The sequence below is a fragment of the Dromiciops gliroides genome, chromosome 2 (assembly GCF_019393635.1).
Source record: "Dromiciops gliroides isolate mDroGli1 chromosome 2, mDroGli1.pri, whole genome shotgun sequence".
Taxonomy (NCBI): domain Eukaryota; kingdom Metazoa; phylum Chordata; class Mammalia; order Microbiotheria; family Microbiotheriidae; genus Dromiciops; species Dromiciops gliroides.
Window position 1 is genome coordinate 439,549,384 of NC_057862.1, and position 27,196 is coordinate 439,576,579.

The 27,196-nt window shown below is 42.7% G+C and overlaps 1 protein-coding gene across 2 annotated transcripts in view; it reads right to left on the minus strand.

The window, feature by feature from the left end:
- Window positions 1-684: 684 nt before the first annotated feature.
- Window positions 685-27,196, minus strand: part of LOC122744096 (DEP domain-containing mTOR-interacting protein-like) — a 32,994-nt gene continuing 6,482 nt past the window's right edge. For both annotated transcript variants that reach the window (XM_043989440.1, XM_043989439.1), the window contains exons 2-9: window positions 20,032-20,210; window positions 14,329-14,452; window positions 10,649-10,827; window positions 9,644-9,826; window positions 8,898-9,038; window positions 7,933-8,003; window positions 5,129-5,233; window positions 685-3,501 (exon numbers count right to left, since the gene is read on the minus strand). In XM_043989440.1, coding sequence (XP_043845375.1) covers window positions 3,376-3,501; window positions 5,129-5,233; window positions 7,933-8,003; window positions 8,898-9,038; window positions 9,644-9,826; window positions 10,649-10,827; window positions 14,329-14,452; window positions 20,032-20,068 — 966 coding nt within the window. In that variant the 5' untranslated portion in view covers window positions 20,069-20,210 and the 3' untranslated portion in view covers window positions 685-3,375. The remainder of the gene's footprint in view (window positions 3,502-5,128; window positions 5,234-7,932; window positions 8,004-8,897; window positions 9,039-9,643; window positions 9,827-10,648; window positions 10,828-14,328; window positions 14,453-20,031; window positions 20,211-27,196) is intronic.

Consider the following 27,196-nt stretch of genomic DNA (forward strand, 5'->3'; position numbering starts at 1 on the left):
TTAACCTTTCTGAGTCTGTTTCTTCATTTGTAAAATAAGGAGAATACTTGTAGTACCTACATACTCTAAAGATTTCTAAAGAAAGAACTTTATCCATTGTGGCTAGTATACAGCAGGTTCAGATCCATTATCTCACAACCATTTTCCTGCTACCAGTCCTGTGGAGCTGGAAGGCAGATATTATCCCCACTTTACAGATGAACATACTGAGGTTCAATCACGTACCCAAGGTCCTATAGCTAGTAAATGGCAGACCCAAGAGCTGGGATCCTCAGATCTCCTGACCTCCAGTCCAGTGCTCCTCCCACTACCACCACAGTAATTAGAGTCAAAATTTTAGGAGGAGGAAAGTGGATGTGGAAGGAGAAAAGTGGAATCAGAGCTACTGATTCTGAGAAACATGAAGTTAGGGGGAGGGGGGAAGATGCTTTCACATTGAACTGCTTTATTGCTGATCCTGCCATCCCACCCCCCAAAGAAGAAAGTCTGCAGAGCACTATCAGAAGTTACTTGATTGTTCATATCTTTTTGATTCAGTCATCCCACAACCAGACTAATACATACATATGTATACACACACATACACATGCACATAAAACAAAGGTTAATGATGGGGGAAAGGGTGTCATGTCATTAAATATTAATAACTTTGTGCAGCAAAAAAAGAGTTGTAAACAACACAGGTGACTATCAATTGTTTAATAACTAAATAAATTGTGGCAGGTGAATGCAATAGAATAATATTACACCATAAGAAACAAGAGGCAGTGTGGGGTAGTGCCCCAAAAGCTAGCCCTAGTGTCGGGAAAAGCTGAATTCAAGTCATTCCTAGGACACATACCGGCTGTGGTGGCCCTGAGCAAGTTAATTAACCTGCCAGCACCCACCCCCAGGCAACGCCCTAGGATTGTAAGATGCAGAACAGGTGCTGATCAGCATGGGTAGAGTTTCTTTATAAGGAGTTTCCTATACTGAAGAAGTCACAAGTCTGGTCCAAAAAAGAAAAAAAAAAGGAAAAGGAAGAAAGGAGAGGAGATGGAAATGGAGGAAGGAAGGAAGGAATGAAGGAAGGAAGGAAGGAAGGAAGGAAGGAAGGAAGGAAGGAAGGAAGGAAGGAAGGAAGGAAGGAAGGAAGGAAGGAAGGAAGGGAGGGAGGGAAGGAGGGAGGAAATGAATAAAGAAATGTAATTCAAGAAAATATGGGAAAACTAGGATGAAGTGATGCAGAGTGAAGGAAACAGCACTACTGGAACAATAAACACAATACTACCATAGTGCAAATAAAAACGACATTCTAAGACTACTGAATTCAGATTCATTTCAATGAATAATCCATTCAAAAACAGAGGATATAATATGCATGCCTTGTCTTAGAAGAGAGGTGGAGGACCACTGGCAAAGAATGTGGCACACACTATCAGACATAGCTGTTTTGCAGGTTCATTTTGCTTAACTGATTTCCTTTGTGACAAGGGAGGATTCCATGTGTAGGGGTATATAAGAAAATGATCCCAATGTAAGAAGCAAAGCAAAAAATATCAATAGCAAAATTAGGGGAAATAACACTTTCTGAGAGATTTGCTAGACCTAGACTCTTAGGCTCTGGCCATCTCTTGATTACATCAGAACTTCTTAAACTTCTTCCACTCTCGACCCCTTTTCACCCAAGAAATGTGTACCTGACCCCAGGTATATAGGTTTATAAAACAGGTATACATAACTTTTTATTGTTGCCAAATTTTTCACAAACCCCACGTTCAGTTGACCCCATTTAGGGTCATGACCCACAGTTTAAGAAGCTTTGGGTTAGAACACTTCTGCTGGCACAGAGCCTCCCTTGGTCTAGTGAAAAAAAATCTTATTTTCCCTGTCACTTTCCCTAGGTTTCTAATTTGGCTGTGCTTGTGCAAGATGTGATTAACCTCAGTGAAGAATGCTCCAGATCTGCTGGAGCTGTTCACATAGACCCAAAGTCCAAAGGCCACTAAACAGTGTCATTGAAGCCTTTCAGACATGAGTCATGAACTCTAGGGATCACAAGCTCTGAGGGTTGGCAGACATGAGACCATGAAGTCTTGCCCCCTGTCTTCAGAACCAGGCTCTGCCTCCTATGGAACGGTGGCAGAAGCTGGTGAGCCAGACTAAAGTCAGGGACAGATGGTCAAAGGGGCCAAGTTCTGTCTTTGTGGCTTTAGGAAGTGGGGCAGGGAACACACTTCAGACCCTCTCCATCCCCCAATTCACCCTTGCTTCAGCTGTGTGGTCCTCATCTTCTTACAGAGAGCCCTTTTACCTCTGCAAGGCACATTTATAGATGTTGTCTCATCTGAGCCTCCCAACAGTCCTGTGATGGAGTCAGGGTGGAATTAACCTCCCCACAGGGACCAGGAAATTGAAGCTCCGAGGAGAGAAATACCTAATGCCAGGTTACAGAGCCAAGTGAATGGAGGTCAGAGGCAGAACTGGGACCCTAGTGGTCAGGTTTCTAGCCCTGTGTACTCTCCACTACATCACACCATCTTTCATGTCAATTGAAATGGAGTTTGTGCCACACCTGGTCCAGCTCTGGACACCGTCCTCTCCAAAGGCAAGAGGTGTCTCTGGATCTCTTTGGAAAACTCCTGGTAAAAAGGCTACCTGGTCTATAATGCCTCCTGGATCAATCCCTTTAAACAAAAGTGATCTTTCTCTTCTGTGACTCCTTCAAACTGTGTGTTTGGATCTCTCTTACAATCTTTTTTTTTTTTGAGGCAATTGGGGTTAAGTGATTTGCCCAGGGTCACACAGCTAGTAAGTGTTAAGTGTTTGAGGCCGGATTTGAACTCAGGTGCTCCTGACTCCAGGACCCGTGCTCTATCCACTGCACCACCTAGCTGCTCCTCTCTTACAATCTTTAACCATGTTCTGCCTTCTACTATATCTATACCTATACACATATACTATATATAATATACACACACATATTTTATATATACACACATATATGTATATGTGTGGTATATATATACACACATATATGTATGTGTGTATGTATATGTATATATGTGTATACACATACATATGCATGCATATACACACAATATCCTCCCTACTAGATTACAAACTCTTTGAGGACAAGAGCATGTCTTACCCATTTATGTCCATTATAATGCCAAACAGAGCATGCTTTGCAAATGGTAGATATTCAATAAATGATTGTATAATGGGCAATTTGGCCAATCTCAGAGCTTTGGAGTTTATCTCTAAAGTTACATCCCCTCCCCCACATACATTTCAGTCTGGGGTTTTTGATGGTCCCATCCCGTTTGGTGAAGGGAGTCAGGCACTGGGGAGGGAAGCAGGGGAGGGTTGCCAAGGGAGGCTCTCAAATTCTCTTCACTCTATGTCTTCCATAATCTCCATAATCAGTGTCCGTGGCCCCGTCACAATGAGGTTGCTGACCGTCTGGTAGTCCAGATGTAACACCAAAATTCCATTCACTGAGATCACAAACTGGCATACCTGGATTGGAAAGAAAGACAACCTGGGACAAACCAAAGGGGGGGGAGGGGAGGGGCCATGATATCTAGTGGAAAGAGCTAGGTCTGAGTATCAAAGCTATCTGGCTCTTCTGGTGTGTATCCCTGGAGTACTTGCTAAGGCCAGACCAGGTCTGCAGGGGAAAGGGGTCATGTCTGTTCATTTGGCTTAAACATCATGTGATGAATACCTTGGCTCCAGAATCATCACATTCAAACTTCTTCACTAGGTGACTGCTTCTTCTCCTATCAGGGAAACTCTCAGCTCAGACATTATGCACTGAGACAAGAGATCTATATACCTTGTCTCCCAGAAAGCTCACCCTCCCCTACAGGATCTTGGGCCATATGCTCAGCAGAATCTTTCTTTTTTTTCTTTTTTCTTTTCTTTTTTTTTTGTGAGGCAATTGGGGTTAAGTGACTTGCCCAGGGTCACATGGCTGGTAAGTGTCAAGTGTCTGAGGCCAGAATTGAACTCAGGTTCTCCTGATTCCAGGGCTGGTGCTCTATCCACTGTGCCACCTAGCTGCCCCTGCTCAGCAGAATCCTAAGAAAGACTTGGAATCATCCTGTCTTGTGTACCATTTCCCAAGGTCAAGGGTTAAGAGGGTATACCTGTTCTTAAAAGAGAAATGGCTTTATGTCACAGACCCACAACTTGGACTCTGGTGTTCTGGTTTCTAGTCCTATGACCTTTCCACTATGAAATACTGCCTTTGGGGCAGCTAGATGGTGCGGTGGATAGAGCACCGGCCCTGGAGTCAGGAGTACTTGAGTTCAAATCCAGCCTCAGACACTTAACACTTACTAGCTGTGTGACCCTGGGCAAGTCACTTAACCCCAATTGCCTCACTAAAAAAAAAAAAAAGAAAGAAAGAAATACTGCCTTTCATGTGGTAAGCACTTGGGCCTGACCTACCAGGAATGGGCCCAGTTAGCTATGGAAAAGGTGGGACTCCATCTTACCTCCAACTAATCCCAAGAAGCCAATGTTTTAAGGTATTTTTAGACTAATCCTTTTTTTTTTCTTTATACTGAACTAGTAGTCAGTTGGTCCAAAGAGCAACTTGTCTTGTTGCATCCGGTTGACCATGTTGTACTTTCAAGCATTCTCTCTCTCTGCTTTTTCCCTTTCTCTCTCTTAACTCTGAAGAGGGGAAATGGAGAGAGAAAAATGTAGGGAAGAGCAAAAAGAAGGGAAAAGAAGAGAGAGGAATGGATGTGGGATGGGAGGGGAGAGGAATGGAAGGAAAGGGAAGGGAGGGAAAAGGAAAATAAATGATTTGAGAGAAGAGATGGGGAAAAGAAGGGAAGGGAAGAGAGGAGAGGAGAAAGGAAGGGAAAAGAGGAGAGGAAAAGAAAAGAGAGAAAAAGGGAAAAGAAGTCTAGAAAAGCACTTCATGACTCCTAGCTTTTCCTTGGGGGACCCCAGCCTGTGACAGCATTTGACTCAATTGCTATTATGAATAGCTTTTACACACAAGCACAATTCTAAGCTCACAGTACCCATCCCTGAGCTCAACCTCTCAAGGGCCTTGGGACAAGATTATAGGAAAAGAAATGCATAGGATTAAGCTCAAGCCTGCCACAAGGACCCATTCTTGATGTACCTTCATGCCTGCAGCAGCAGCTGGACCTCCAGGGTCCACAGCCTGGATATGACAGGGTCTTCCTCCTCGGACTACAAACCCCCAACCCACAGCATCCCCTACAATCTGGAAGAAGAAGGCAAAAGATTATTATTGTATAGTGCTGCAATTGAAAGAGGGCTGGATTTGAAGGACCTAGGTTGGAATCTTGACTCTACCATCTTATCTGATGGATCTCAGGCAAGTCATTTTACCTCCTTAGACCTCTGTTTCTTCATCTATAAAATGAGAGGGTTGGACCACATGGCCTCTAATGGCCTTGTCTAGGTCTAGATTTTTGGTTCTGTGACTGTGATGCAATGTTAGGGGGCTGCCAGCCTCAAAGTCCCTTGCCAGCTCAGAGTGACAAGATATGAGACCTCATTACCCAAAGCACAAAGACCACAAGACTGAAGGGGAACCAAGAGGCAGGAGGAGAAAGGTGGGGAGAGCAGAGGTCAAGGCCACTCAACTGGATCATGGATCTTGTCCCTTTTCAGCTAGTCTGCAAGCTCCCCGAGGGCAGGGCCCATTTCTCGTCCTCCTCTCTGCCCTGTGGTGCTTAGCCTGAGGTTTGGCACACAGAATGATGGAATCTAAGTGTCAAAAGGGACCTCTGAAGCCTTCTAGTCTAGACTATACATGAGGGCAGCTAGGTGGCGCAGTGGATAAAGCACCAGCCCTGGATTCAGGAGGACCTGAGTTAAAATCTGACCTCAGACATTTGACACTTACTAGCTGTGTGACCCTGGGCAAGTCACTTAACCCCAATTGCCTCACCAAAAACAAACAAACAAACAAATAAATAATGAGTAAATAAATAAATAGACTAGCCATGACTAAAAATCCTTCCTAAAATATCTCCAGAGGGTCGTGATCCAGTCCCTGCTTAGAGACCTCCAGTGAAAGGGAATCCACTACATCCTGAGGCTGCCTATTCCATTTTAGTACAACTCTAATAATTTTAATGTATTATTTTTTCTTGTACATTTCCTTTTTCTTAAACATGGTTCCACTGAACATCAAGCCTAAATCTGCCTATCCGCAACTTCTATTTAATATTCCTGGCTCTGTCTGTCCCACAGGGCCAAGCAGAATATGATGATTCCTTCTAGTTGATAGACCTTCACATATTTGAAGATGATTGCAGTGTTTTCTCTAAGTCTTCTCTCTTAGCCCAACAACCTTGGTTCTTTCAATTGATCCTTGTATAGTTTGTTTTCCAGACTCTTTATTATCCTAATTGCCCTCTTCTGGTCACTTTCCAAGTTATTTATGTCTTTCCTAAAAAGTGACACCCAGAATTAAATACAGTATTCTAGATACAGGTGACAAGGGCAATGAATAACAGAACTATTATCTCTCTTTTCTGAATACTTCTCTTAATGCAGTCTAAAATAGCATTAGCTTTTTGGCCACCATGTTTTCCTGTTGACTCATACTGAGCTTGCGCTCCACTAAAACCCTCAGATCTTTTTCAAAGAAACAATTACCTAGCTTTGCCTCCCTCATCCTAAATTGTGATGCTTATATTTTGAACCCAAAGGTAGAATCTTGTATTCATTCCTATCAAATTTTGTCTTATTTCCCCCTGAACCTCTTTCTAACCTATCAAAGTATTTTGTTAGCCATCTCCCCAAGCTTCATGTCTTCAGATACTCTGACAAATGTCCCCTCAATGCCTTTATACAAGTCACTGATAAAAATCATGATCAGCATTGAGCTAAGGATAAGTAATATGAAAACTCACATTTACATAGCAATTTCTTCACAACAACCCTTTGAGAGTTCAAGGTAGTGGCACAAGCTATTTATAACCCTTTTATGGATAAGGAAACTGAGGTTAAGATAGGCTTAGTGATTTATCCATTGCCCTACAACTAATATTTGTCAAAAGTAGAATTTAAATTCAGGTCAGCTAACTTCAGCTCCAGCACCTGATCTACTACACAACACACCCCCTTGACCCCACTAGCTATATCCCTCCAAAGTTAACATCAACACAGGGGGAATCAACAACTTATTCAATCAAGTTGACCCAAGTTATAGAGAGGTGAAATTTTAGAGCTGAAATTGAGCTCAGAGATCACTCATTAAATCCAGCTCCTTCATTTTACAGATGAAAAAAAACTGAGTTCTTGGGGAAATGACTTCCCCAAGGTCACATGGTGGATGGTTGAGACTGGAAGCCAGTTTTCTTTGTTGGTTCAATATTTTTCCATTACATTGTTCAGCTTCCCACCTGCCTATAATCAAGTGAGGGGAAGTTTTTTGTTTTTTTTTTTAAAGGTATAGGTAGCAGGGCATGTAAAGGAGAGAAAAGGAGGAGAGAGGACAGGTATAGTGGAATGTTCCCACAAAACCTCATTCTAGACTCAACTTCCTGCCTTTCAGGACTTCAGGGACACATACTCAAATCTAATGCTAACTTGACTTTGTGCCAGGGAATAAAGATGGCAGTGGATGGGGGTAATGATTTGAGAAGGAATTCTTATTTCTCCCCAGGACCCCTACCTATAAGACTTCTTTCTCTCTTTACACCAACCTGTCCATAGCATGACTGACCCCAAGCTACCACCTCTAGAGTTCTCTTTCCATGGTTCTCCTGTCCTAAAACTTACCTTTACTCCCCAAAACCAATAAATCATGAGTCATATTTCCTCCAGAACGGACCACCCCTGCTCCCAGCATGATTACACCCATGGTCAGACCATCCTCTGCAACCCAACCTTCCCAATCAAATTTTTTCTAGGTGCTAAGATTTCTAGTTACAATTTTCCACTTACCGTTAGAGTCTTCTTCACATAGGGGGCTCCTGGGGACAACAGCTCCTCACTGGTTACCTGTCTCTTCAGAACTGATGTAGAAGAAGGGGTAGTTGGGTTAGAGTTCAAGAATGCCCATAGAAAGTAGTAAGGAATGGCCCCATCCTTTTGCCCCAGTGAAACCCACCAACCCTGATCGTGCCTTTTAATTAATTTATCCTCAACTTTTATCTCAGATAGGGGAAACATTTCCTTACCCTACTAAGAAATTGACCTATGTTTGGGATGGAAAAATGGACACTCAATCTATGACAGCCAAGTACCCATGAAGACCTGAGGAAAGGAATCCTGACCCAAAGACCCAGAGATTTTCATTTTAAGAAAAAGAACCACAAGTTTTAGCAGAGCCTGTGCCTCCATCACAGTACTGACAATTTGGGCACAAGCAGTATGTCATTCATCTGTTTACTCACACCCAATCTGTGTCAAGCTCCTCTGGGGTAGCAGGATAAAACATGGTCCCTAACAACAGAGCACTCTATATAATGCTCTATAGTTGGACATTTGCATGAGAGTGTGTGATATTGTATGTAAGTGTATATGTCTACAATTGGGAGTCTGTGATGTTAGTGTTTGTTTATTCATGACTGTGTCTGTGTAACTGTCTGGGTTAGGCAAGGTCATATCTGCCTCACCCCACTTAGAGCATCTCATGACTACCAGAGTATGGACAACACCTCTCAGCTCCAGGCCCAGAGTGCTGGCTCTCCAGTCATGCCACCTAGTGACACTTTGAAGAACTAAATCTTTGATGGATGGTACTTAGGAAATCCCCTTTGAAAGAGACACAGACATAAGGTCGGCTGGTGGAGCATGTGTTCAACTTGCCCAAGATCACACAGCAAGTGCATGACTCTGGGGCTCTTCCTCATACACCACACCACTGAACTGCTAAGGTAGACTAAGAGATGGATGGGGAGTCTTACCTGATTTGGGGTTGCACTCAGAGCCTGGTGGGAGCCCCAGAAGAGGTGGACTGTTGTAGTAGGGGCCAGCTCCCCCTGCTAGGCTGGAGACACTGCTTCTCCTAACAGCTGAGACCACTTTTATCTCCTTGTTAGGCTGAACTGGAGGAAAAGAAGATGAGGTCTTGGTTTGGAAGGGTGTTAGGAGAAAGCAGCTAACCTCAGAAAGGCTTGCCTAGGGGCAGCTAGGTGGCACAGTGGATAGAGCACCGGCCCTGGAGTCAGGAGTACCTGAGTTCAAATCCGGCCTCAGACACTTAACACTTACTAGCTGTGTGACCCTGGGCAAGTCACTTAACCCCAATTGTCTCACTAAAAAAAAAAAAGAAAGGCTTGCCTGCTCCCAGCAGGGCACAGTCTGGATCCCATGTACCCTGACAATAACCCAATCCAAAACTTTCCCTTGATGAGATAGCTACACCTGGTAGCAGGGGCTAGGAGTAGAGGATTCCTGAGTATTTTTACGTTGAATAAATGACAAAATTATAGATAATCTGAAACTCCATCAGCTTCTATATTAGTATTACAATATTCGTGTTCAAATACATATATAAAAAAGCATCACCTGTCTACCCATCTCTGAGACCTATGTGGCATGGCCCTATTGGCTAGGTAGCAAAAAGATATCTTATGAAGAATTGAGAACTGCTGCCAATGTGTCAATTAACAACCCTCCCCTGAGGAATTGGACATTCATGATCAGTTACCTGAGAGGAAGCTAGTATTGCCCTGGTCAGGGTTGAGCTTTCGAAGACAGAAGGGACTATCAGGGCTCTCAGGAACAGTTCGGAGGTTGTCCGTCAGAAGCTCAGTGAGCCGCCGCCTCCTACGGAAGTTGATCCGGAACTGGTAGAGGAGATTGCTATCAAAGAAGTGGTGCTTGGTAGAAACTGGGCAGAGAGGGAGAGGAGGGGTCACAAAGGGTAGAGAAGGTCCCTGGCTCACCCAACCTGGTACCTCTCTTTCTTTCCCTTGCAGACTAAGCCACTTCTGTGGCCACCAAAGAAATATGATGAGAACACTGGAGTCTCCTGTTCCCAAAATATTTCTTCCCACAACCAAACAGCTCTGCTCACTTGTGAAGGAGTCCTTCTTCTGAGTGCTGCACTTGGAACCAGGAGGGCCCAAGTTTAAATTCTACCTCAAACACTTACTAGCTATGTGGCCTTGGGCAAGTCACTTACCCTCTGTTTGCCTCAGTTACCTCATCTGTAAAATGAGGAAGTGAGACTTGAGGGCCCCAAAAGTTCCTTCTATCTTTATATTGATTACCCTATGTTTGCCCTAGAACGCTACTTCCTGCCCTCACTGACCTCCCCCTTCTATAGACTCCTACAGTTCTGATCACTGGTTTCTCACACAGTGAGCCCTGGATCACAAACTCTCTTGTCTTGTCTTGTTCCATGTGTAAGAGCCTGGTCTTCCCAGCTACAAGGAGTAACAGAGGGTAGAAGTGGCCCCACAGGAGCCGGCAATGAAGACTTACTAAAAGATTCATTGTTTTTTGGTGCCTGAAATCCCACTATTAGTATGGCATTCCTTGAGGATATGTATTACATCTCTTCTATAATGTAGGAGCCGCCCTACATTGTATGAGAAGCAGGGTGAGGGTGCAGGGCAAGGGAGCTATACTTCCCTGTCTTTACTAAGTTGCCCCTACACTGCCCCTCCACGCCCATCTCCTTGTACCTTATCCTCTCTTCCCCCCTCACCATGTTGAATGATCCCATGTTCCAGGAGAGCCCGACACAGCTCCACAGCCTCCTTCCTGCTGGCTGCTTCCCCCTCCTGAGTGAGCCAGTCTACCATGTCGCAGCCCAGAAAAGCTCGCTGGTACCTGACAGACTTTTCCTCTCGCACTTTAAGGATGGAGTCATCTGCACTCACCAACCTAAGGAGAAAGGCCACCTTGGAATGGAAATGTCTACCATCCACATATACCCCAGATCCTCCTTAATTCTTCTCATGGTACTTTGAAATATATATGATGCTTTCAATCTATTGGTTCTTTGGCTGTCCAGGGAAACCTTGGAGATCCACTGTGAGCCGGGCATGGGGACAGGTATTCTAATCCTCATTCTACAGAAGGGGAGCAGTGATTGGTGGCCAAAGCCACACAGTCAATTTGTAGTAGAGCTGGGACCAGAGCTTGGGGAAGGTCATGTGCTAGAGCAAAAATATTAGGAGTCTGATGACTTGGACTCCAGTTTCGTCTCTGCTACTAAATAATGTAATTGTGGGAAAGGATCATCAGTTTCTCTAGCTATAAAATAGGAATAATAATAATAATAAATCCTGTCTACCTCACAGAGTTGTTATGAGGAGAAAATTATATTAATGTTTGTGAAAAATACAGAGCTCTGTATAAATTGTGGAATGTCACTGTTTTTTGTTTGTTAATTGTGTGTGTGTGTGTGTGTGTTTGTATGCATGTGTGCATGTGTTTCCAGCTGGACAGAAACAGGCAGGAGACTGCTCGGTCAAACACTCTGGTGGGCACTATAGGTCCTGGGCCTAGGCACTTCACTGAAGAAGGCTCAGTCTCATTGGTCCAGGGTAGGACTCGATCCCAGCTCTGCCAAGGTGGGTGCCTTGGGACACTTGCCTCCAGGACCAGCCACCAGAGGGGCTGAACTTTAGCATCCCCAGGAAAGTGATGGAGCAAGGTAACAGCTACCTGCCTTCTTAGAGATGGTCAGCAGAGGGAGCCCCAGGCCTATGGATCCTCTGCCCAGCGGTTTCTCTAAAAGTATTCAGAAAACTAGAGTAAAGTAAAGCAAGACAGGTTCACTCACACGCGCACACACACTCACACAGAGGCAATCACGTGCACACTGCCCTCGGGCACAGCTCACATGGAGGCTACAGGCAGGCGTGAGTCCACACTCCCATGCATGATACACACAAGTAAGTACTCAGTGTTCAGCTGTTCAAAGACATACATACATGTATACGGCCCATTTACTCACATGGACATTGCAGGCAGACATAGGGTCAGAGTTTTACATTTTACAGATCAAGGTACCCTAAATGTAAGGTTGGAAGAGACTTTGGAAGCCAACTGGTCTAATACCCTCATTTTACAGATGAGGAAACTGAGGCCAGTAGTGATGATGTGATTTGTTTGAAGTCTCATATATAAGTGACAGAGCTAGGATTTGAACCCAGATTCTCTGACTCTAAATCCACCAGACCATCCTTGTCCATTCAATTAAATTGGATAAGAATCAATTTAGCACTTGTAAGCCAGGATACCAAGAAAAAAATGGAAAAGTCCCAGGCATCAAAGAACTTACACTCGACTTAGGGAAAGCAACATAGATAGATAGATAGATAGATAGATAGATAGATAGATAGATAGATAGATAGATAGATAGATAGATAGATAGATAGATAGATAGATAGATAGATAGATAGATAGATAGATAAAAAGAGAAATATACAAAATAATTATGATTAGATAGTCATTAGTGGGGGGAGTTAGGTGACCCAGTAGATAGAGCACTGGCCTTGGATTCAGAAGGACCTGAGTTCAAATCCGGCCTCAGATACTTGACATTTACTAGCTGTGTGACCCTGGATAAGTCACTTAACCCCAATTGCATGCATGCGCGCACGCACACACACACACATTAAAAAAAAAATTTTAAAGTCATTTGGAGTCAGGGAAAGCACTAACCAGAGAAATCAGGAAAGACCTCTTGTGGAGTATGGCATTTGAGCTAAATCTTTTTTTTTTTTTTAAGTGAGGCAATTGGGGTTAAGTGACTTGCCCAGGGTCACACAGCTAGTAAGTGTCAAGTGTCTGAGGCCGGACTTGAACTCAGGTCCTCCTGACTCCAGGGCCGGTGCTCTATTCACTGCGCCACCTAGCTGCCCCCTGAGCTAAATCTTAAAGGGAATACAGGGTTGGTTCTAAGAGGCAGAGATAAAGAAGAACAGAATTCCAGACACAATGTGTCATCAGACTGCGCAAAGCCATGGATATGAGAGATGGCACGTGGTAGATGAGGAACATCAAATAGATCAGTTTTCCTGGAAACCATCCATATACTGTGTAAAGGCAAGTAAAATGAAGGAAGTAACCTTGAAATGGAGCTAGCCTGAGATGAACTTGAAGTGCCAAAGGAAGGTTATATATTATCCTTGAGACAAGAGGGAGCCACTGAAGTTTCTTAAGTAGGGAAGTGGCATGGTCAGTTGTGGGCTTTTAGAATATTACATTCCCAGCCGTGTGGAAGATGGATTAGAAAGGAAAGAGACCGTGAGACCGATTAGGAGGATCTTGCCAGAGTTTAGGCAAGATGCAGACCAGAACTAGGGTAGTTGGTCATGTAAATCAAAGAAAGGTGTATGGAACAGAATGCGGAGGTAGAATTTAAATCATTTTGCAACTGCATGACTGGAAGGATTATAGTGCCCTCAACGGAAATATGAAACATTGGGAAGAGGAACAAGTTTTGGGACCAGATTAACAAACTGATTTTGAGGTGCCTGAGGGCCATTCATTTGGGAAAATCCAATAGGCAGAGAGTGAGGCAGTACAGAAATTTAAGAGAGAGACTGGGGCTGGAAATATAGATCTAAGAGTCATTTGTGTAGACTTGATAGTTGAACCCATGGGAACCAATGGAATCACAAAGAGACAAGTGAGTGGGAGATGAGAAAATTGAAACAATGAATCTAAACAACTTATTTTTCTAGGAATTTGTGGAAGGAAGGAGAGAGATAAATGGTATTTTCAGGGACTAGCATGATCACATTTTTTGAGAGTGGGGCAGATGTAGGCATGTTTGTAGGCATCAATAAAGGAGCTAGTGTATAAGATTGATAGAGAGAAATAGGATGATAGAAGTAGCAAGTTCCCAGAAAAGAAAGTAGGGGAAAAGATAGATGACACAAGCAGGAACTGGCCTAGGCAATGCTGACAAGGTCCCCTGTATACTATGCATATAAATATACTCATGTGAACACAGCAGAAAGAGATATTGGCACATGCATTCATACATACATACATACATTCCCATGGACTCTGAAGGCAGACATACACTGACATATTCACAGGGCACTGATGCATTCACATTGACACTGCACACAAGTATGTTCACGTGTACTCTAAACAAAGGCATGCTCAAATGCATACATATTAAATAGACATGCCAAAAGTACACAGACAAGAATGTGCTCACGTGTAGACAAATGTTTGTGGAAAGTGGGGTGAGTATAGAAAAAAATAGGACAAAGTCTAATGGAGTCTTTTGTTGTCAATGCTGGTCCCAGGGCCACTATTGAGAAAATGGCAGAGTTAAGATTCATCCCAATCCAGCCCTGCCGCCCCTCCCTCCCAAGTATCTCCCCTGTTCCCCACCCCCTCTCCCACCCTGCTACATACGCTTCATATAGACTCTGGCCTCGAAGAAACACCTTGACATCCTTGTTTAAAGGGAAGGTCCCATCGTCCTTGCGGAAACGGTAGAGCAGTTTGGCATCTTTGTAGTCTGAGTGCTCATCACACACTGTGGAAGTTGCGGATGAGCATCACTCAAGGCATCCCAGACCCATAGGACCCAAGAAGCACCCTCCCTCTCAGAACAGAATCTTCATAGTGTCTTACCAAACAGACCAAAAGACCACTGGAGCCACTGACAGAAGCAAGTAAACAGATGTTTATGAAACCAGATGGACAAATGACCCTGATCAGCTGTTCACCAGTGTTCTATCCCTGGCCTTTTCATGGCCACAATCTGGCCTTGGCACAGAACAGGATATACTTTGTTCAAGGAAAGTACTGATCTCATTTGGACAACCCTTACCACCAGGAGTGGACTGGCAAAGAAGGCAAAAAGCAAAAAGTCAGAAAGACAGTGAGTCATAGAAATAGTACTAAAACTCTGGACTGATGTCTTCCCCCACTTTCTCCTCCTTCGTCCCTTTCTCTTGTCTTTTTCCTTGCCATGGCAAATCCCTCTACATGCATCCTTGATCCCATCTCTTCTCATAATTTCCAGCAGATAGCCCCCTCTATCATTCCCGTTCTCACTAACCTCCACTGTCTGCTACCTACAAATGCAAACCCTCACTTCATCTGACCATCCCTCCGGTTATTGTTCTATATTTCTCCTCCCCCTAACCCTTTTTGCCCTAAACGACTTGAGAAAGCAGTCTATCCTTGGTATTTAAACTTCCTCTCCTCTCACAGTCTTAACTCTCCGCAGTTTGGTTTCCAGCCTCATCATTCAACTGAAACTGCTCTCTCCTGGGTCATTAATGGTCTCATAACTGACCAATACAATGGGCTTTTTCTCAGTTTATTCACCTTGATCTCTCTGAAGCTTTTGGCACTGTAACCAGTCCCTTCTCCCAGATATCCTCTCCTCTCTAGGTTTGTATCACTCCTTTCTCTGGATTTTTCTCCTGCCTAGTTCACCATTCCTCTTCAGTCTCTTTTTTTTTTTTAATTTTTTATTTATGAGTATACGAACCTTACTCATCAGACTCAGTCTCCTTTGCTAGTTCTTCATCCAGCCAATGCCCCCTAACCACGGGTGCGCCCCTAACCCCAGCTTCTATTCTTGGCCTTCTATTCTCCCTCTATACTATGGTGTTCAGAGTTAACCTCTCTGCAGATGGCTTCCAGATCTATATATCCAGCTCTCATCTCTCTGCAAAGTTTAAGTCTCATATTGCCAAATGCCATTTGGACACCTCAAAATCACCATGTCCAAAACAGAGCTCATTATCTTTCCTCCCAAACCCTTATCTTTTCTGGCCTTCTCCATTACTGTTGAGGGAACTACCATCCTCCCAGTCACCCCAGCCCACAAACTTGGTATCATTCTCAATTTCTCTCTCAAACTCAGTCTATATATCCAATGCCAAATCCTGTCATTTCTACCTTCACATCTCAAAGGTTCTCAACTGTCACACAGTTTGATCAAGCCCTCATCACCTCATGCCTTCTAAGTAATCTCCCTTCCCCATTCCAATCCATTCTCCACTCAGATACTAAAATAATCTTTCTAAAGATCTAGTATATGCCAATCCCTACTCAATAAAACTCCAGTGACCCTTTATTACCTACAGAATCAAATATAAAATTATCTGTTTGACTTTGAAAGCCCTTTACAACTTTGTCCCTTCCTACCTTTCCAGTCTTACACTTTACTTCCCAACATGCACTTTGGGATCCAGCAACACCAACCTTTGAACTGGATTCCTTTAAGATTCAGGTCAAGTTCCTCCTTCTGCAAAGGTCATTTTCCTCTTCCCCACTGCTAAAGCATTCCCTCCAAGATAACCTCCAGTTTACACTATATATTTTGTTTATGCATAGTTGTCTCTCTCCATTAGAATATGAGCTCCTTGGGACAGGTAGGTGGCACAGTGGATAAAAGCACTGGCCCTGGATTCAGGAGGACCTAAGTTTAAATCCGGCCTCAGACACTTGACACTTACTAGCTGTGTGATCCTGGGCAAGTCACTTAAACCTCATTGCCCCACCCCATCCCCAAAAAAGAATATGTGCTCCTTGAGGGCAGGAAATGGGTTTTGTTGTTGTTATTGTTGTTTTTGTTGTTAACCTTTGTTTTCCTTTCTTTGTAGCCTGGATACACAGTAGGATCTCAATAAATTATGTTGCCTGAAAGGGGGTCTAATCTGTCTAGATATCCATCCATTCATCCACATATGCACATAAGACTTTTGTGTTTCCCAGGAAGGGCTGGTCAGACCTGTTTGCTGTTTGTTCTTCATTCTGGAAGAGGACCATGACATTGGGGAGATGATGACATGACTCACAATGAATTGAATTTAAGTGAGGGAAGGCTGTGCAAAGCAGCCCTAGAACCCAGGAGGAAGGTGATAGAGGGAATGGGTGGGCAGGGAATAGTGAGCCAGAAGGAAAAGAAGGGAAAAATAAAAGTAACTACTTCCATGCAGTAGTCAAGTCACACCCTCTCTACCACAGCTCCTCCCTGAATAAACAGAGTCATTAAGAATGGCTCAAGAACCAGAGAAATTGGCTTGATGACCACATTAACATAAACAAAGCAACAAAGACAGCCTTCAGAAATAAGGTAAATGTGGTGCCAAATCTTACCTTCAAAGGGCTGTTGGTAAAGCAAGCCTCCAGTCTCTTAGGAGAAAGGTGGTGGATTATAGGTGCTGAATGAGGTATATATTATCTGAAGTAGCTAATGTTGTTATTTGTTTTGACTAAATGAACTTTGTTCCATAGGAAGATTCTGTGGGGGAGAGGGGCAAGCTAGGGAGTAATGGGGCTGTGACAATAATGGTTTTGAAAAGATCTTTAGTTTTTTGTTTTTGTTTTTTTTTAAGGGCATAGTTTTCATTCCCAGGAAGGAGGGGCAAAGAGTAAATTTAAAGACAACCAGTTTCCCTAGTCCTGTGTCATTTGCATTTGGAGAATGAGGGAAATGAGAGAGTCCAAGATGCAGGAATGAGAAGCCAAGCCTCATTCCTCTGTGGCTTTGGCTTCCTGGACCACAATCCAAGACCTGGGCAAGGGTCAAAGCTGGTTCTTGTTCCATCCAAATGCATCTGTTCATCATTCATCCATAATTATGGCCTGGCCACACAGCCCAGCTTAGGAGAACCACCCAGGAGACCTCCAGGAAGAGAGAAGCTTGTGAAGCTGTGTGGGCCTACACATACACACACACACACACACACTCAAATTCAGTCTTTCATACACAAACTCTCCATAATCATACCCATACTGCCTTACATATGCCTCGCACTATTGTGTTCTCTCTCTCTCTCTCTGTCTCTCAGTCTCTCTCCCCTCTCCTCTTTCTCTCCTCTCTCCTCTCTCATCTCCCTGCCCCACCCACCACCACCACCACCAAGTGTGGAATTCTCCAGATGAATTTACAAACCAGACAAGGGCCTAGTGTTTCCCTCTCATACCCCAGCCATGACTTAGCAGAGAAAAAACAGGCAATCTATCCCCCTGATGCAAATTGCAGACCATTTGCATTGTCTGACCTCTATGATATCATAGGAGGCATGTCAAGAATTCCCCCTACTCCTAAATATTCCCCTGCCCATTGCCGGAATTAACTATGTAAAACAATACAGTATGGAACATAAACTTTCTCTGAAGTCAGAGGACTTATCCTGAATCTATTGTGTGATGAAAAGCCCAATCTTTTGTTATAGAACCCATTGTCTAGTTCATACCCTCCCCGTCTTATATTTATGAGATCTATTTTTTTAATCCAAGTGTATACATATATATTATATATGCATGTGTGTATGTATATGTGTGTGTGTGTGTGTTTTCTTAAAATTTAAGCTAAAACTGTGTTTTTTATAAATTGATATTGTACCAGTTTGGGCAGTGAGCATTTATTACTAATTAATATTACATACCAGTAAAGGATTGACCTCGTGTCAGTTGGCCTGACAGAAAAAAAGCCCCAGAAGACCCAGCCTGTCTTTGTGAGAGCCAAGGATAGTTTAGAAGACCTACCCTGTCCTAAGAGGGAGAAGGTGAGCCAAAAGAGAGTGCTCTCAGCCTCTTCAATTTTTACACTCTTTCCATAGAGGTGGGTCATTATACATTGATCAAAGCTAATTGGTTAGCGTCATTCAATTCCATTGGTTGACATGACTTGAGGGTGGTCTAAATTAAAATGAACTCTATAGATGATATCAGGAAGAAGACCCTACTCAAGTTCCTAAGGCAAAGTCCATTATGTAGGTATGGTCCCTCGATGAACTGGACAAAAGCATCTATCTCCATTTCTTTTGTTCCCTTTGGTTTGTCCCAGGCAAGATCAAGGAGAACAGGACTTTCTGGGGGAGAAAAGACTTATCTCTGGGTCCCCCAAGAAGTCCATTAGTAATCATTATTTTCTCATACATACATATATATCCTTATTAAATTTAATCTTATTCAACTTGGCTCATGATTCTAGTCTATCAAGTTCCTTTTATTCCTACCCCCCCCAAAGCTTTGTTACCTATGTATTTGATAAACATGTCATTTATGCCTTTGTTCAAATAATCAGTGGGTTCAAATACTGTCTCTGATCACACTGTGTGATCTTGGCCAAGTCACTTAATTTCCAAGGGCCCCAGTTTCCTTATCTATAAAGATGGGGGAAGCATTGGCTTAGAGGCCTCAAGCCTCCCTCCATGCTAAAGCTGTGATAACATGATCCTTTCTGGTTTCATTCTTTTAAGTTAGGCATTACCCTCTCCAGGTTGCTCTTATTAAGTCTATCATTAGCCAGCAACACCTCAACACGAATGAAATCGTCATCTGGATTCCAAAATGACTTATCAGGGGCAGCTTCCCTGGGCAGATCCTGGGCATGGAGCTGAGTCAGGAGGGGTCATTTTTTTTTTTTTTTTAGAAATTTCAGGTGAGAAGTAGAGCAAAGTACCAGAGGGCACCAGCAGGAAAAGGCATTGTTACCAAAGGACTCTTTTTCTGTCACAACTTCAAACACAACTGGAATCCAGTGATGATGCAGGCCAGTAGGGAGGGGGAAATACTGACCACTTATCTGTGGGTCATGCTCCAAAGACTAAAGCCACACACAGGCTGACACTAAACTATTGTCTTTTTTCTACACGGGGGTGGGGGAAATTTTTGGACATGGAGGCAAAAGAACATTGAAAAAAATGTCTGGAAGGAAGGAATTTTTTAAATGTCATGGCCTTTGAAGAAAAGGAAGAGAGAGAGAGAGAGAGAGAGAGAGAGAGAGAGAGAGAGAGAGAGAGAAGAAAAAAAAGAATAATCAATCATAGCAGAGGTTCTCCCCACATCTTAAATACAAAGGAACTCAACCGCAGAGGGAAGGATGTAGACTGAGACACTGAAGTAGATTATTAAATAAGACTTTGGATATTAAAGGTGAGGTCAGATAGAGGGAGAACTATCTGATGGGAGGAGAGGCTCTTCAAAATTTTCTACCTATCCCCTTCCCAATGCACATAGATCCCCACCTACTCTGACTATATGTACAGCTGGACTTCTCTGCCCCTTCAGAAATGAAGCTGTCGGACTCTACAGATGAGATGGAAGAGTAGGGAGGTAAGGAAAGTTGGAAGAGAGAGCACATACCATGATGAATGATGTAGTGGTCCATCAGTTTCTGCATAAGGCGAATGCCTGTTTCTCTGTCTGGTGCTTCCTTGTGATCTATCAACCAATCCGTGAGCTCCTTGGCCACAAAACAGTTGGGATATGTCCGAAGATGATAACGTCGATCTTTGATGAGCTTCCCATCATGAAGTCGAAGCCTAAAACAGATGAAGGAGTACAGAGGAAGAGCTAGGAGAGCCCATAGAAGTGATCTACTTTCTCTGCCCACCCTCTTTAAAGAAAGTTAGGCCACTTTACAGACAAACCACTGAAAGTTGAGACTTGGTGGCCCATGTTTTCCCAGAAATATAAAGATTGCAGCGATATCGCATCATGAAGAAGAAAATCAGTGTGAATAATCAAAAAACAGGCAGTGAATTCGAAATAGTCTGTACTTAAAAAACAAAAACAAAAACAGATAACCCCCAAACAGCAGGGAAAATACAGCAGTAATTTAAAAGGCATTTCTATCTGACTATGGAATACATTGTGAGTGCCATATTAAAGTCACATGGCTTCCTGCCTATACTTTATGAGGTAATATTCCCCTGAGGCCTCATCTACTGACAATGTAAAGAATGTTAGGCAAGCAGTTTTGAGATTAATATAGTGTCCCCAATATATGCATACTACTTAGCACAATGGAGATGCTAGGCAAATGCTTGAGTAATTGTATTAATTAAAATGAATGATTGCAATTAATTAATGGTAAATCTATGATTCTTGCATTCATTCAGTCAGCACCAAAGTATGTCTAAAAAGGAGTCACCATCTCCCTGAAGTTTGCTGCATGTATGACAGGTGACAGGAAGAAGGGAATTCTCAATTTGTGACAAGGCTGAAGGAGGGTGCCCCAACTGGCAAAGATATTCCACTAACTGTTGCTCAGTGGCCCTGTGGCCATGAATAATTTTGCCATAGCATTTGACAAAGTAACTTACAGGGTCCTGTGGGAACAGCTGCTCAGTACTCTCCCTCCCCACCTTTCCCCACCCCTGTCGGCTTCTCCTTCATTAAGATCCCCCATCTCTCCCATAATACTAAGTGGTCACTACTCCAGAGCCTCAAAATAAGAATAATTATGTCCTCATCTGAGCCCCTCAAATCCCATCTATGCACAGTCAACATCCCTCGATCCCTACTAGAACATGACATCCACAGCACATGGAGGCACTCACACACACACACACACTGTGTGGCTATTGCCACACAGGCCACACCCTTGACATGTTTCTACCTGACTGGCTCCCCATCATCAGGTGAGAGCTCTGGAGTTTTTATTTGGCCTGAAACAAGACTCTGCAATCATTTGTCCAGTGCAACCAACACTGTATGCTTCCCCTGAGGCAGCTTAAACAGGTTTCTGGTCAATAACACTAGCCACAGAGGTCTTTCTCCTTCACACAGAAAATCTCTGTCTCCCCTTAGATCTTAGAAGGTCTCCCAGCTCAATCCCAACTAAAGCCAAGGATAATTTTGTCCTGGATTTTGCTTAATGCAAAGGAAATATAATTTCACTGGCAAGGAGAATCCCGAAGCCTCCAATACATCTGTGTCCTTAGGAGTTGCCTCGGGTCCCAGAAGTTAAGCAACTTCCCCAGGGTCACATGGTGACAGATAGGGGATCTGAACTCAGGTCTTCCTGACTTCCCAGCACCCACAATGTTGTCTCCTGATTAATGCATCCAAGTTTGTCTGAGAGAAATTGTACCTCTCTTTATTTGGGGATTGGGAGGAATGTGATATAAACTGTCAGACAGTCACAGATTAAAAGGTCTAGTCCCAGAACCTGGTCCCTAGGAGGCCAAAACTCAAACTGAGTCACCGGGGTAGGAAAGCAAGCCTTTAGCTCCATAATTCTGTCCCTCATCAGTGTGGCTTATGGCCTGAAGTTGTAGCCTGGAGGGTCACATTTAAATTCCATAGTCCTCAGATGCAAGGGGGAATTTCCCCACCCCCAGTACATGGAGAACGGGGAAGAAAGAGGAAAAAATACCCGGATGTTTTTGCAGAGACTTCCCTTCCTCCCTGCTGTATGGGCCCCGGCTATTGTTCACCCCAAATACCTCACCACAGTCCAGTGGACATGTGGGAAGTCCCCATTGTCTCAGACATCACAGATGGGTTCCTATGCTAGGATCTCATTCAGGGATCTGCCCCTTTCCACAATGCTTCCCTTCCAGCCTCAGGAGTGACAGATATGTGTCCCACAGTGAGGATAACCCAGACAAGTATAAGATGAGGGTCAGTCTGAATGTCCAGCCACCAGTGACTGAACCTGGAGAGAAGAAGGCAGAGAAACGAGAGAACCAGAAACACTATCTAGCCAACGCTGTGCCCAGGACCCTAAACTGCCAGTGGTGGCCATCCTTCGGAGCATTATTAGACCATTAAGAGTTGGAGGGGGGTTGGGGCAGCTAGGTGGCACAGTGGATAGAGCACCGGCCCTGGAGTCAGGAGTACCTGACCCTGGGCAAGTCACTTAACCCCAATTGCCTCACTAAAAAAAAAAAAAAAGAGTTGGAGGGGGCGCCAAACCCCAGAGAAAGCACAGCACTAAAATATATGTACTGTATCCTAATGGATACAGATACAGAGAGAAGAGTTACTATTTCTCATAACTGGAGTAGGGTAGAATAATAACTAGCATTTCTGTGGTGCTTTAAGGCTTTGCAAAGCAATATATATGCATAAGTATATATATATATATATATGTGTGTGTGTGTGTGTGTATACATATATACACATATACACACATATACATACATGTATATATGTGTATATAAAAATGTTATCTCATTTGATCCTTGTAGCAATCCTGGAAGGTAGGTTTTATAATTATCCCTATTCTACAGATGAGGAAATTAAGACAGAGAGGTTGAGTGACTTGCCGAGGGTCCCATACATAGAAAGTGACTAAGATAAGATTTTAACTCAGGACTTATTGACTCCAAGTCAAGTACTCTAGCCACTGGGCCACTTATTTGCCTCATCCGGTACTACTGTGCCTTTTCATTACCCATGTTTGTGTCTAGGCACCAAAACACCTAGGTCAGTGCTCTTCATATAATAGGCATTTAGTAATTCTTAAAGTTGAAGAAAGCAGGTTAGGAGTAAAGGTAAACAGACCAAGGAGGGGAGCAATAACTCTAAAGGATTCAGAATCAACAGAATGGACATTCAGAATTAACACCGTCCTTCTAGACACAGCATTGAGGAAAGTCCACTCTGAGCTGCACTTTCCTAAGCATTCATCAAGCTGGGAGAACAGCTATAGTAATCATAAGGAGGGCTCTTTCAGCTAAAGTCCAAGCAGGAGTGCCCGAGGCAGATGACCATGACAGCCTCCCAAGGGCCTCTGCCTAAAGCAAACTCTGGTGCCCTGGGCTTTTTTTCCTGCCATATTATATCCCAGGGGCAACACAACATTGACCTTCCTTGGTCAGTAGAGATCAATTGTAAGACTCAGCTCTATACTTTTGCAAGGTTCCTATTTAGGATAGGCTGTACAGAGATAGATCAATGGACCCATCACCCATTATAAAAGGCTCTGACCTGGAAGAGGGATTAGGCGTGTTCTATTTAGTCCCAGCAAATAGAGATGGAAGTTACAGAGGAGTAAATTTAGATCTCCCATAAGGAAGAACTTCCAAACAACTGGAGCTATCCAAAAGTGGAATAGGCTGCCAGTCAAAGTAAGAGGATCCCCCCTTACCTGACATCTTCATTGGAGATATAAAGGAAAAAGATAGGGGAAGATGAGGGGGAGGAGACTCAGAAAAGGAGGAGAAAGAATTAGTGGGTGGGGAGGGGCAGCTAGGTGGCAAAGTGGATAAAGCACCAGCCCTGGATTCAGGAAGACCTGAGTTCAAATCTGACCTCAGACACTTGACACTTACTAGCTGTGTGACTCTGGGCAAGTCACTTAACCCGCACTAACCTGCAAAAAAAGAAAGAAAGAAATAGATCATCTAATCTAACCTACTTAAATTTAAAAATATTTTTTTTTCATTCTTTTGAACTTAACAAACACCAACAAACATGGGCAATCCCATGTACAAAGAAGAATAGAAAAAGAGGATTATACTTGAAAATGCAAATCTCTATTATGTACAACTTGTATTTTTTAAAGGGATAGAGAGGGACTGGATTTGTTATTTCATTGATATAGGGAATACCTAGGTTAGAAAATTTCCTCTAACAATACAAGTACCTTCTTTACAACTTATAGAGAATTATAGAGCATTGAGAAGTCAGCCGACTTGCTCAGGGTGGTCATTCTCTCTCTCTCTGTCTCTCTCTCACACACACACAGATAGATATAGATATAGATATTGATATTGATATGTAGATAGATTACATACATACATATAATTATATACATTTCTTTTTTTTCTTTTTGGGGGGAAGGGCAGTGAGGGTTAAGTGACTTTCCCAGGGTCACACAGCTAGTAAATGTCAGTGTCTGAGGCCAGATTTGAACTCAGGTCCTCCTGAATCCAAGGCTGGTGCTTTATACACTGTACCACCTAGCTGCCCCTTATATGTGTGTGTGTGTATATATGTATATACATATATATATGAGTGTACTTATCTGTCTCCACTGAACTTCCTTCTGCTCTATGTGTCATGTAAAAGAAAAGGTCTTTGATGACACTTTTTCCTTTCTTTTGATTTTTTTAGGAGGCATCATTATCTCCCCTCCCCTCCACAACTACCCCACCCTACAAAAGTCCCTTCTTTGTAACAAATAAATGAAGCTGAGCTAAATAAATCCACACCTTGGCTCTGTCTGAAAATATGTCTCGTTCTGCATGTCTAGTCCATTAACTTTCCTCCAAGAGGTGAGTGGTATGCTTTATCATCAGTCCTATGCATCTGTGGTTGGTCATTCATTGCATTGAAAAGAGGTCTTAAGTCTTTCAAACTTGTTTCTTTTTACAGCGTAGTAGTCATTGTATAAATTGTTCTGATTCTTCTCACTTTGCATTAGTTTATATGTCTTCCCAAGTTTCTCTGACTTCTATCACTTGTCATGGCTCATGTTTTTGTTGTCATTTTTCTGTCTTGTCTGACTCTCCATAACCCCATTTGGAGTTATCTTACCAGAGATACTGGAGTGGTTTGCCATTTCCTTCTGTAGCTCATTTGACAGATGAGGAAACTGAGGCAAACAGGGTTAAGTAACTTGCCCAGGGTCACACAGCTAGTAAGTATCTGAGGCTGGATTTGTACTCACAAAGAGGAGTCTTCCTGACTCCAGGGCCACCTAGTTGTCATCATTGCTCATGGCATAATAGTATTCCATTATATTCATAAATCATAATTTGTTTAACCATTTCCAAATGATGGGCACCCCTTTACATTCCGGTGCTGTGCTATAACTAAAAGTGCTGTTATGAATATTTTTGTAGATGAGTAGTTGTTTTCCTTTTTATATTTACTAGTGATATTCTTGAACTAAATGGTATGCATTTTAGTAACTTTTGAGGTTATAGTTCTAAATTTGTTTCCAGGACAGAACAGTTCTCAGATCTATCAACAGTGCATTAAGAAGGAAACAGACATTTATTAAGTGTCATTATGTGCCATGTAGTGTGCTAAGCATTTTTTACAATTATTATCTTACTTGATCCTCACAACAACCCTGAAAGGGAGGGTGCCATTATTACCTCCATTTTACAGATGATGAAACTGAGGCAAACCAAAGTTAAGTGAATTACCCAGGGTCACACAGGTGGTAAGTGTCTGAGGCTGAATTTGAATTCAAGTCTTTCTAACTCCAGACTGAGTGCTCTATCCACTATACCACCTAACTGCCTTATTAGGGTACCTGTCCTCCAACGTTTACTCCAAAAATTGTCTGTCAGAACCTCAGAGTTGTCTTACTTTACATTTCTCTTATTATTAGTGATTTGGATTATTTTTATATAGCTCTTGACAGTTGAGAACTGTCAGTTTATACCATAGAACCATTTACCTACTGGGAAATGACTCATTCTTTGAATAAGTTCCCCATCTATCTTGGACATCAGGCCTTTTCAGAGAAACTTTTCACAATTTCTTCTCCAATTTTCCTTGTATTTCTAGCTGCCTTGATTTTGGTTGTGCCAAAAGATTTTTCATTGTTATATAACCAAAGGGGTCTATTTTACCTCCTGTGGTACTCTCTAAAATTTGTTTGGTTGGGAACTCTTTATCAATAGTTGTAAAAGGTATCTCCTTACTCCTCTAATTTGTTTATGATGTGGTCTTTTGTATTTAGGGTATGCATCAATTTGGAACTTTTGTACTATATAGAATGAAATGATCATCTGAACTTCACTTATGTCAGGATGGTTTCAAATTTTCCAAAAAGTTTTAATGGAATAGTGGGTTTTTATCCTAGTAATCTGTGTCTTTTTTATTTATTGAACGTTCTGTTTTCTGTTTATTCATTTTTAGATCTTGTGTGCCTGATGTTTCACTAGCCAACTTTTAATTTTTTCACCAGTACCAAATAGTTTTTTCTTTTTTTTTTCTTTTTTTTTTTTTGTGAGGGAATTGGGGTTAAGCGACTTGCCCAAAGTCACACAGCTAGTAAGTGTTAAGTGTCTGAGGTCAGATTTAAACTCAGGTCCTCCTGAATCCAGGGCCGGTGCTATCCACTGCACCACCTAGCTGCCTCAAGTACCAAATAGTTTTGATAATTACTGCTTTGTAGTATTGTTTGACATCTGGTACTGCCAGACACCCTTTCTTCCCACTTTTTTTTTCATTATTTCCCTTAAGTTTCTTAATCTTTTGTTCCTTCAGATGAATTTTGTTGCTCTTTTTTTCCTAGCTCTATAAAGTAACCTTTTGGTAGTTTGGTTAGTATGGCACTGAATAAGTAAAATAATTTACGTGGTATTGTTTTTTCATTGGCTCCATGAAAGGTCACAGAAGAACCCAAGTCTCCCACATGTACCCAGAAAAGATTTAAAAACTGCAACAGACTGAATAATAATCAAGAAATCCAACGAGAAGCTATAGTAAGTGCCTTCATCTGGACTAGAACCATATAAAAAAAAATCAGTCAAAAAGCCTATGGAATTTCCCAACCTGGGAAGCCAGAGAAAGCCAGGTAACAAACTGGAAGCTGTCTAGTCTCTGGACTGGATGA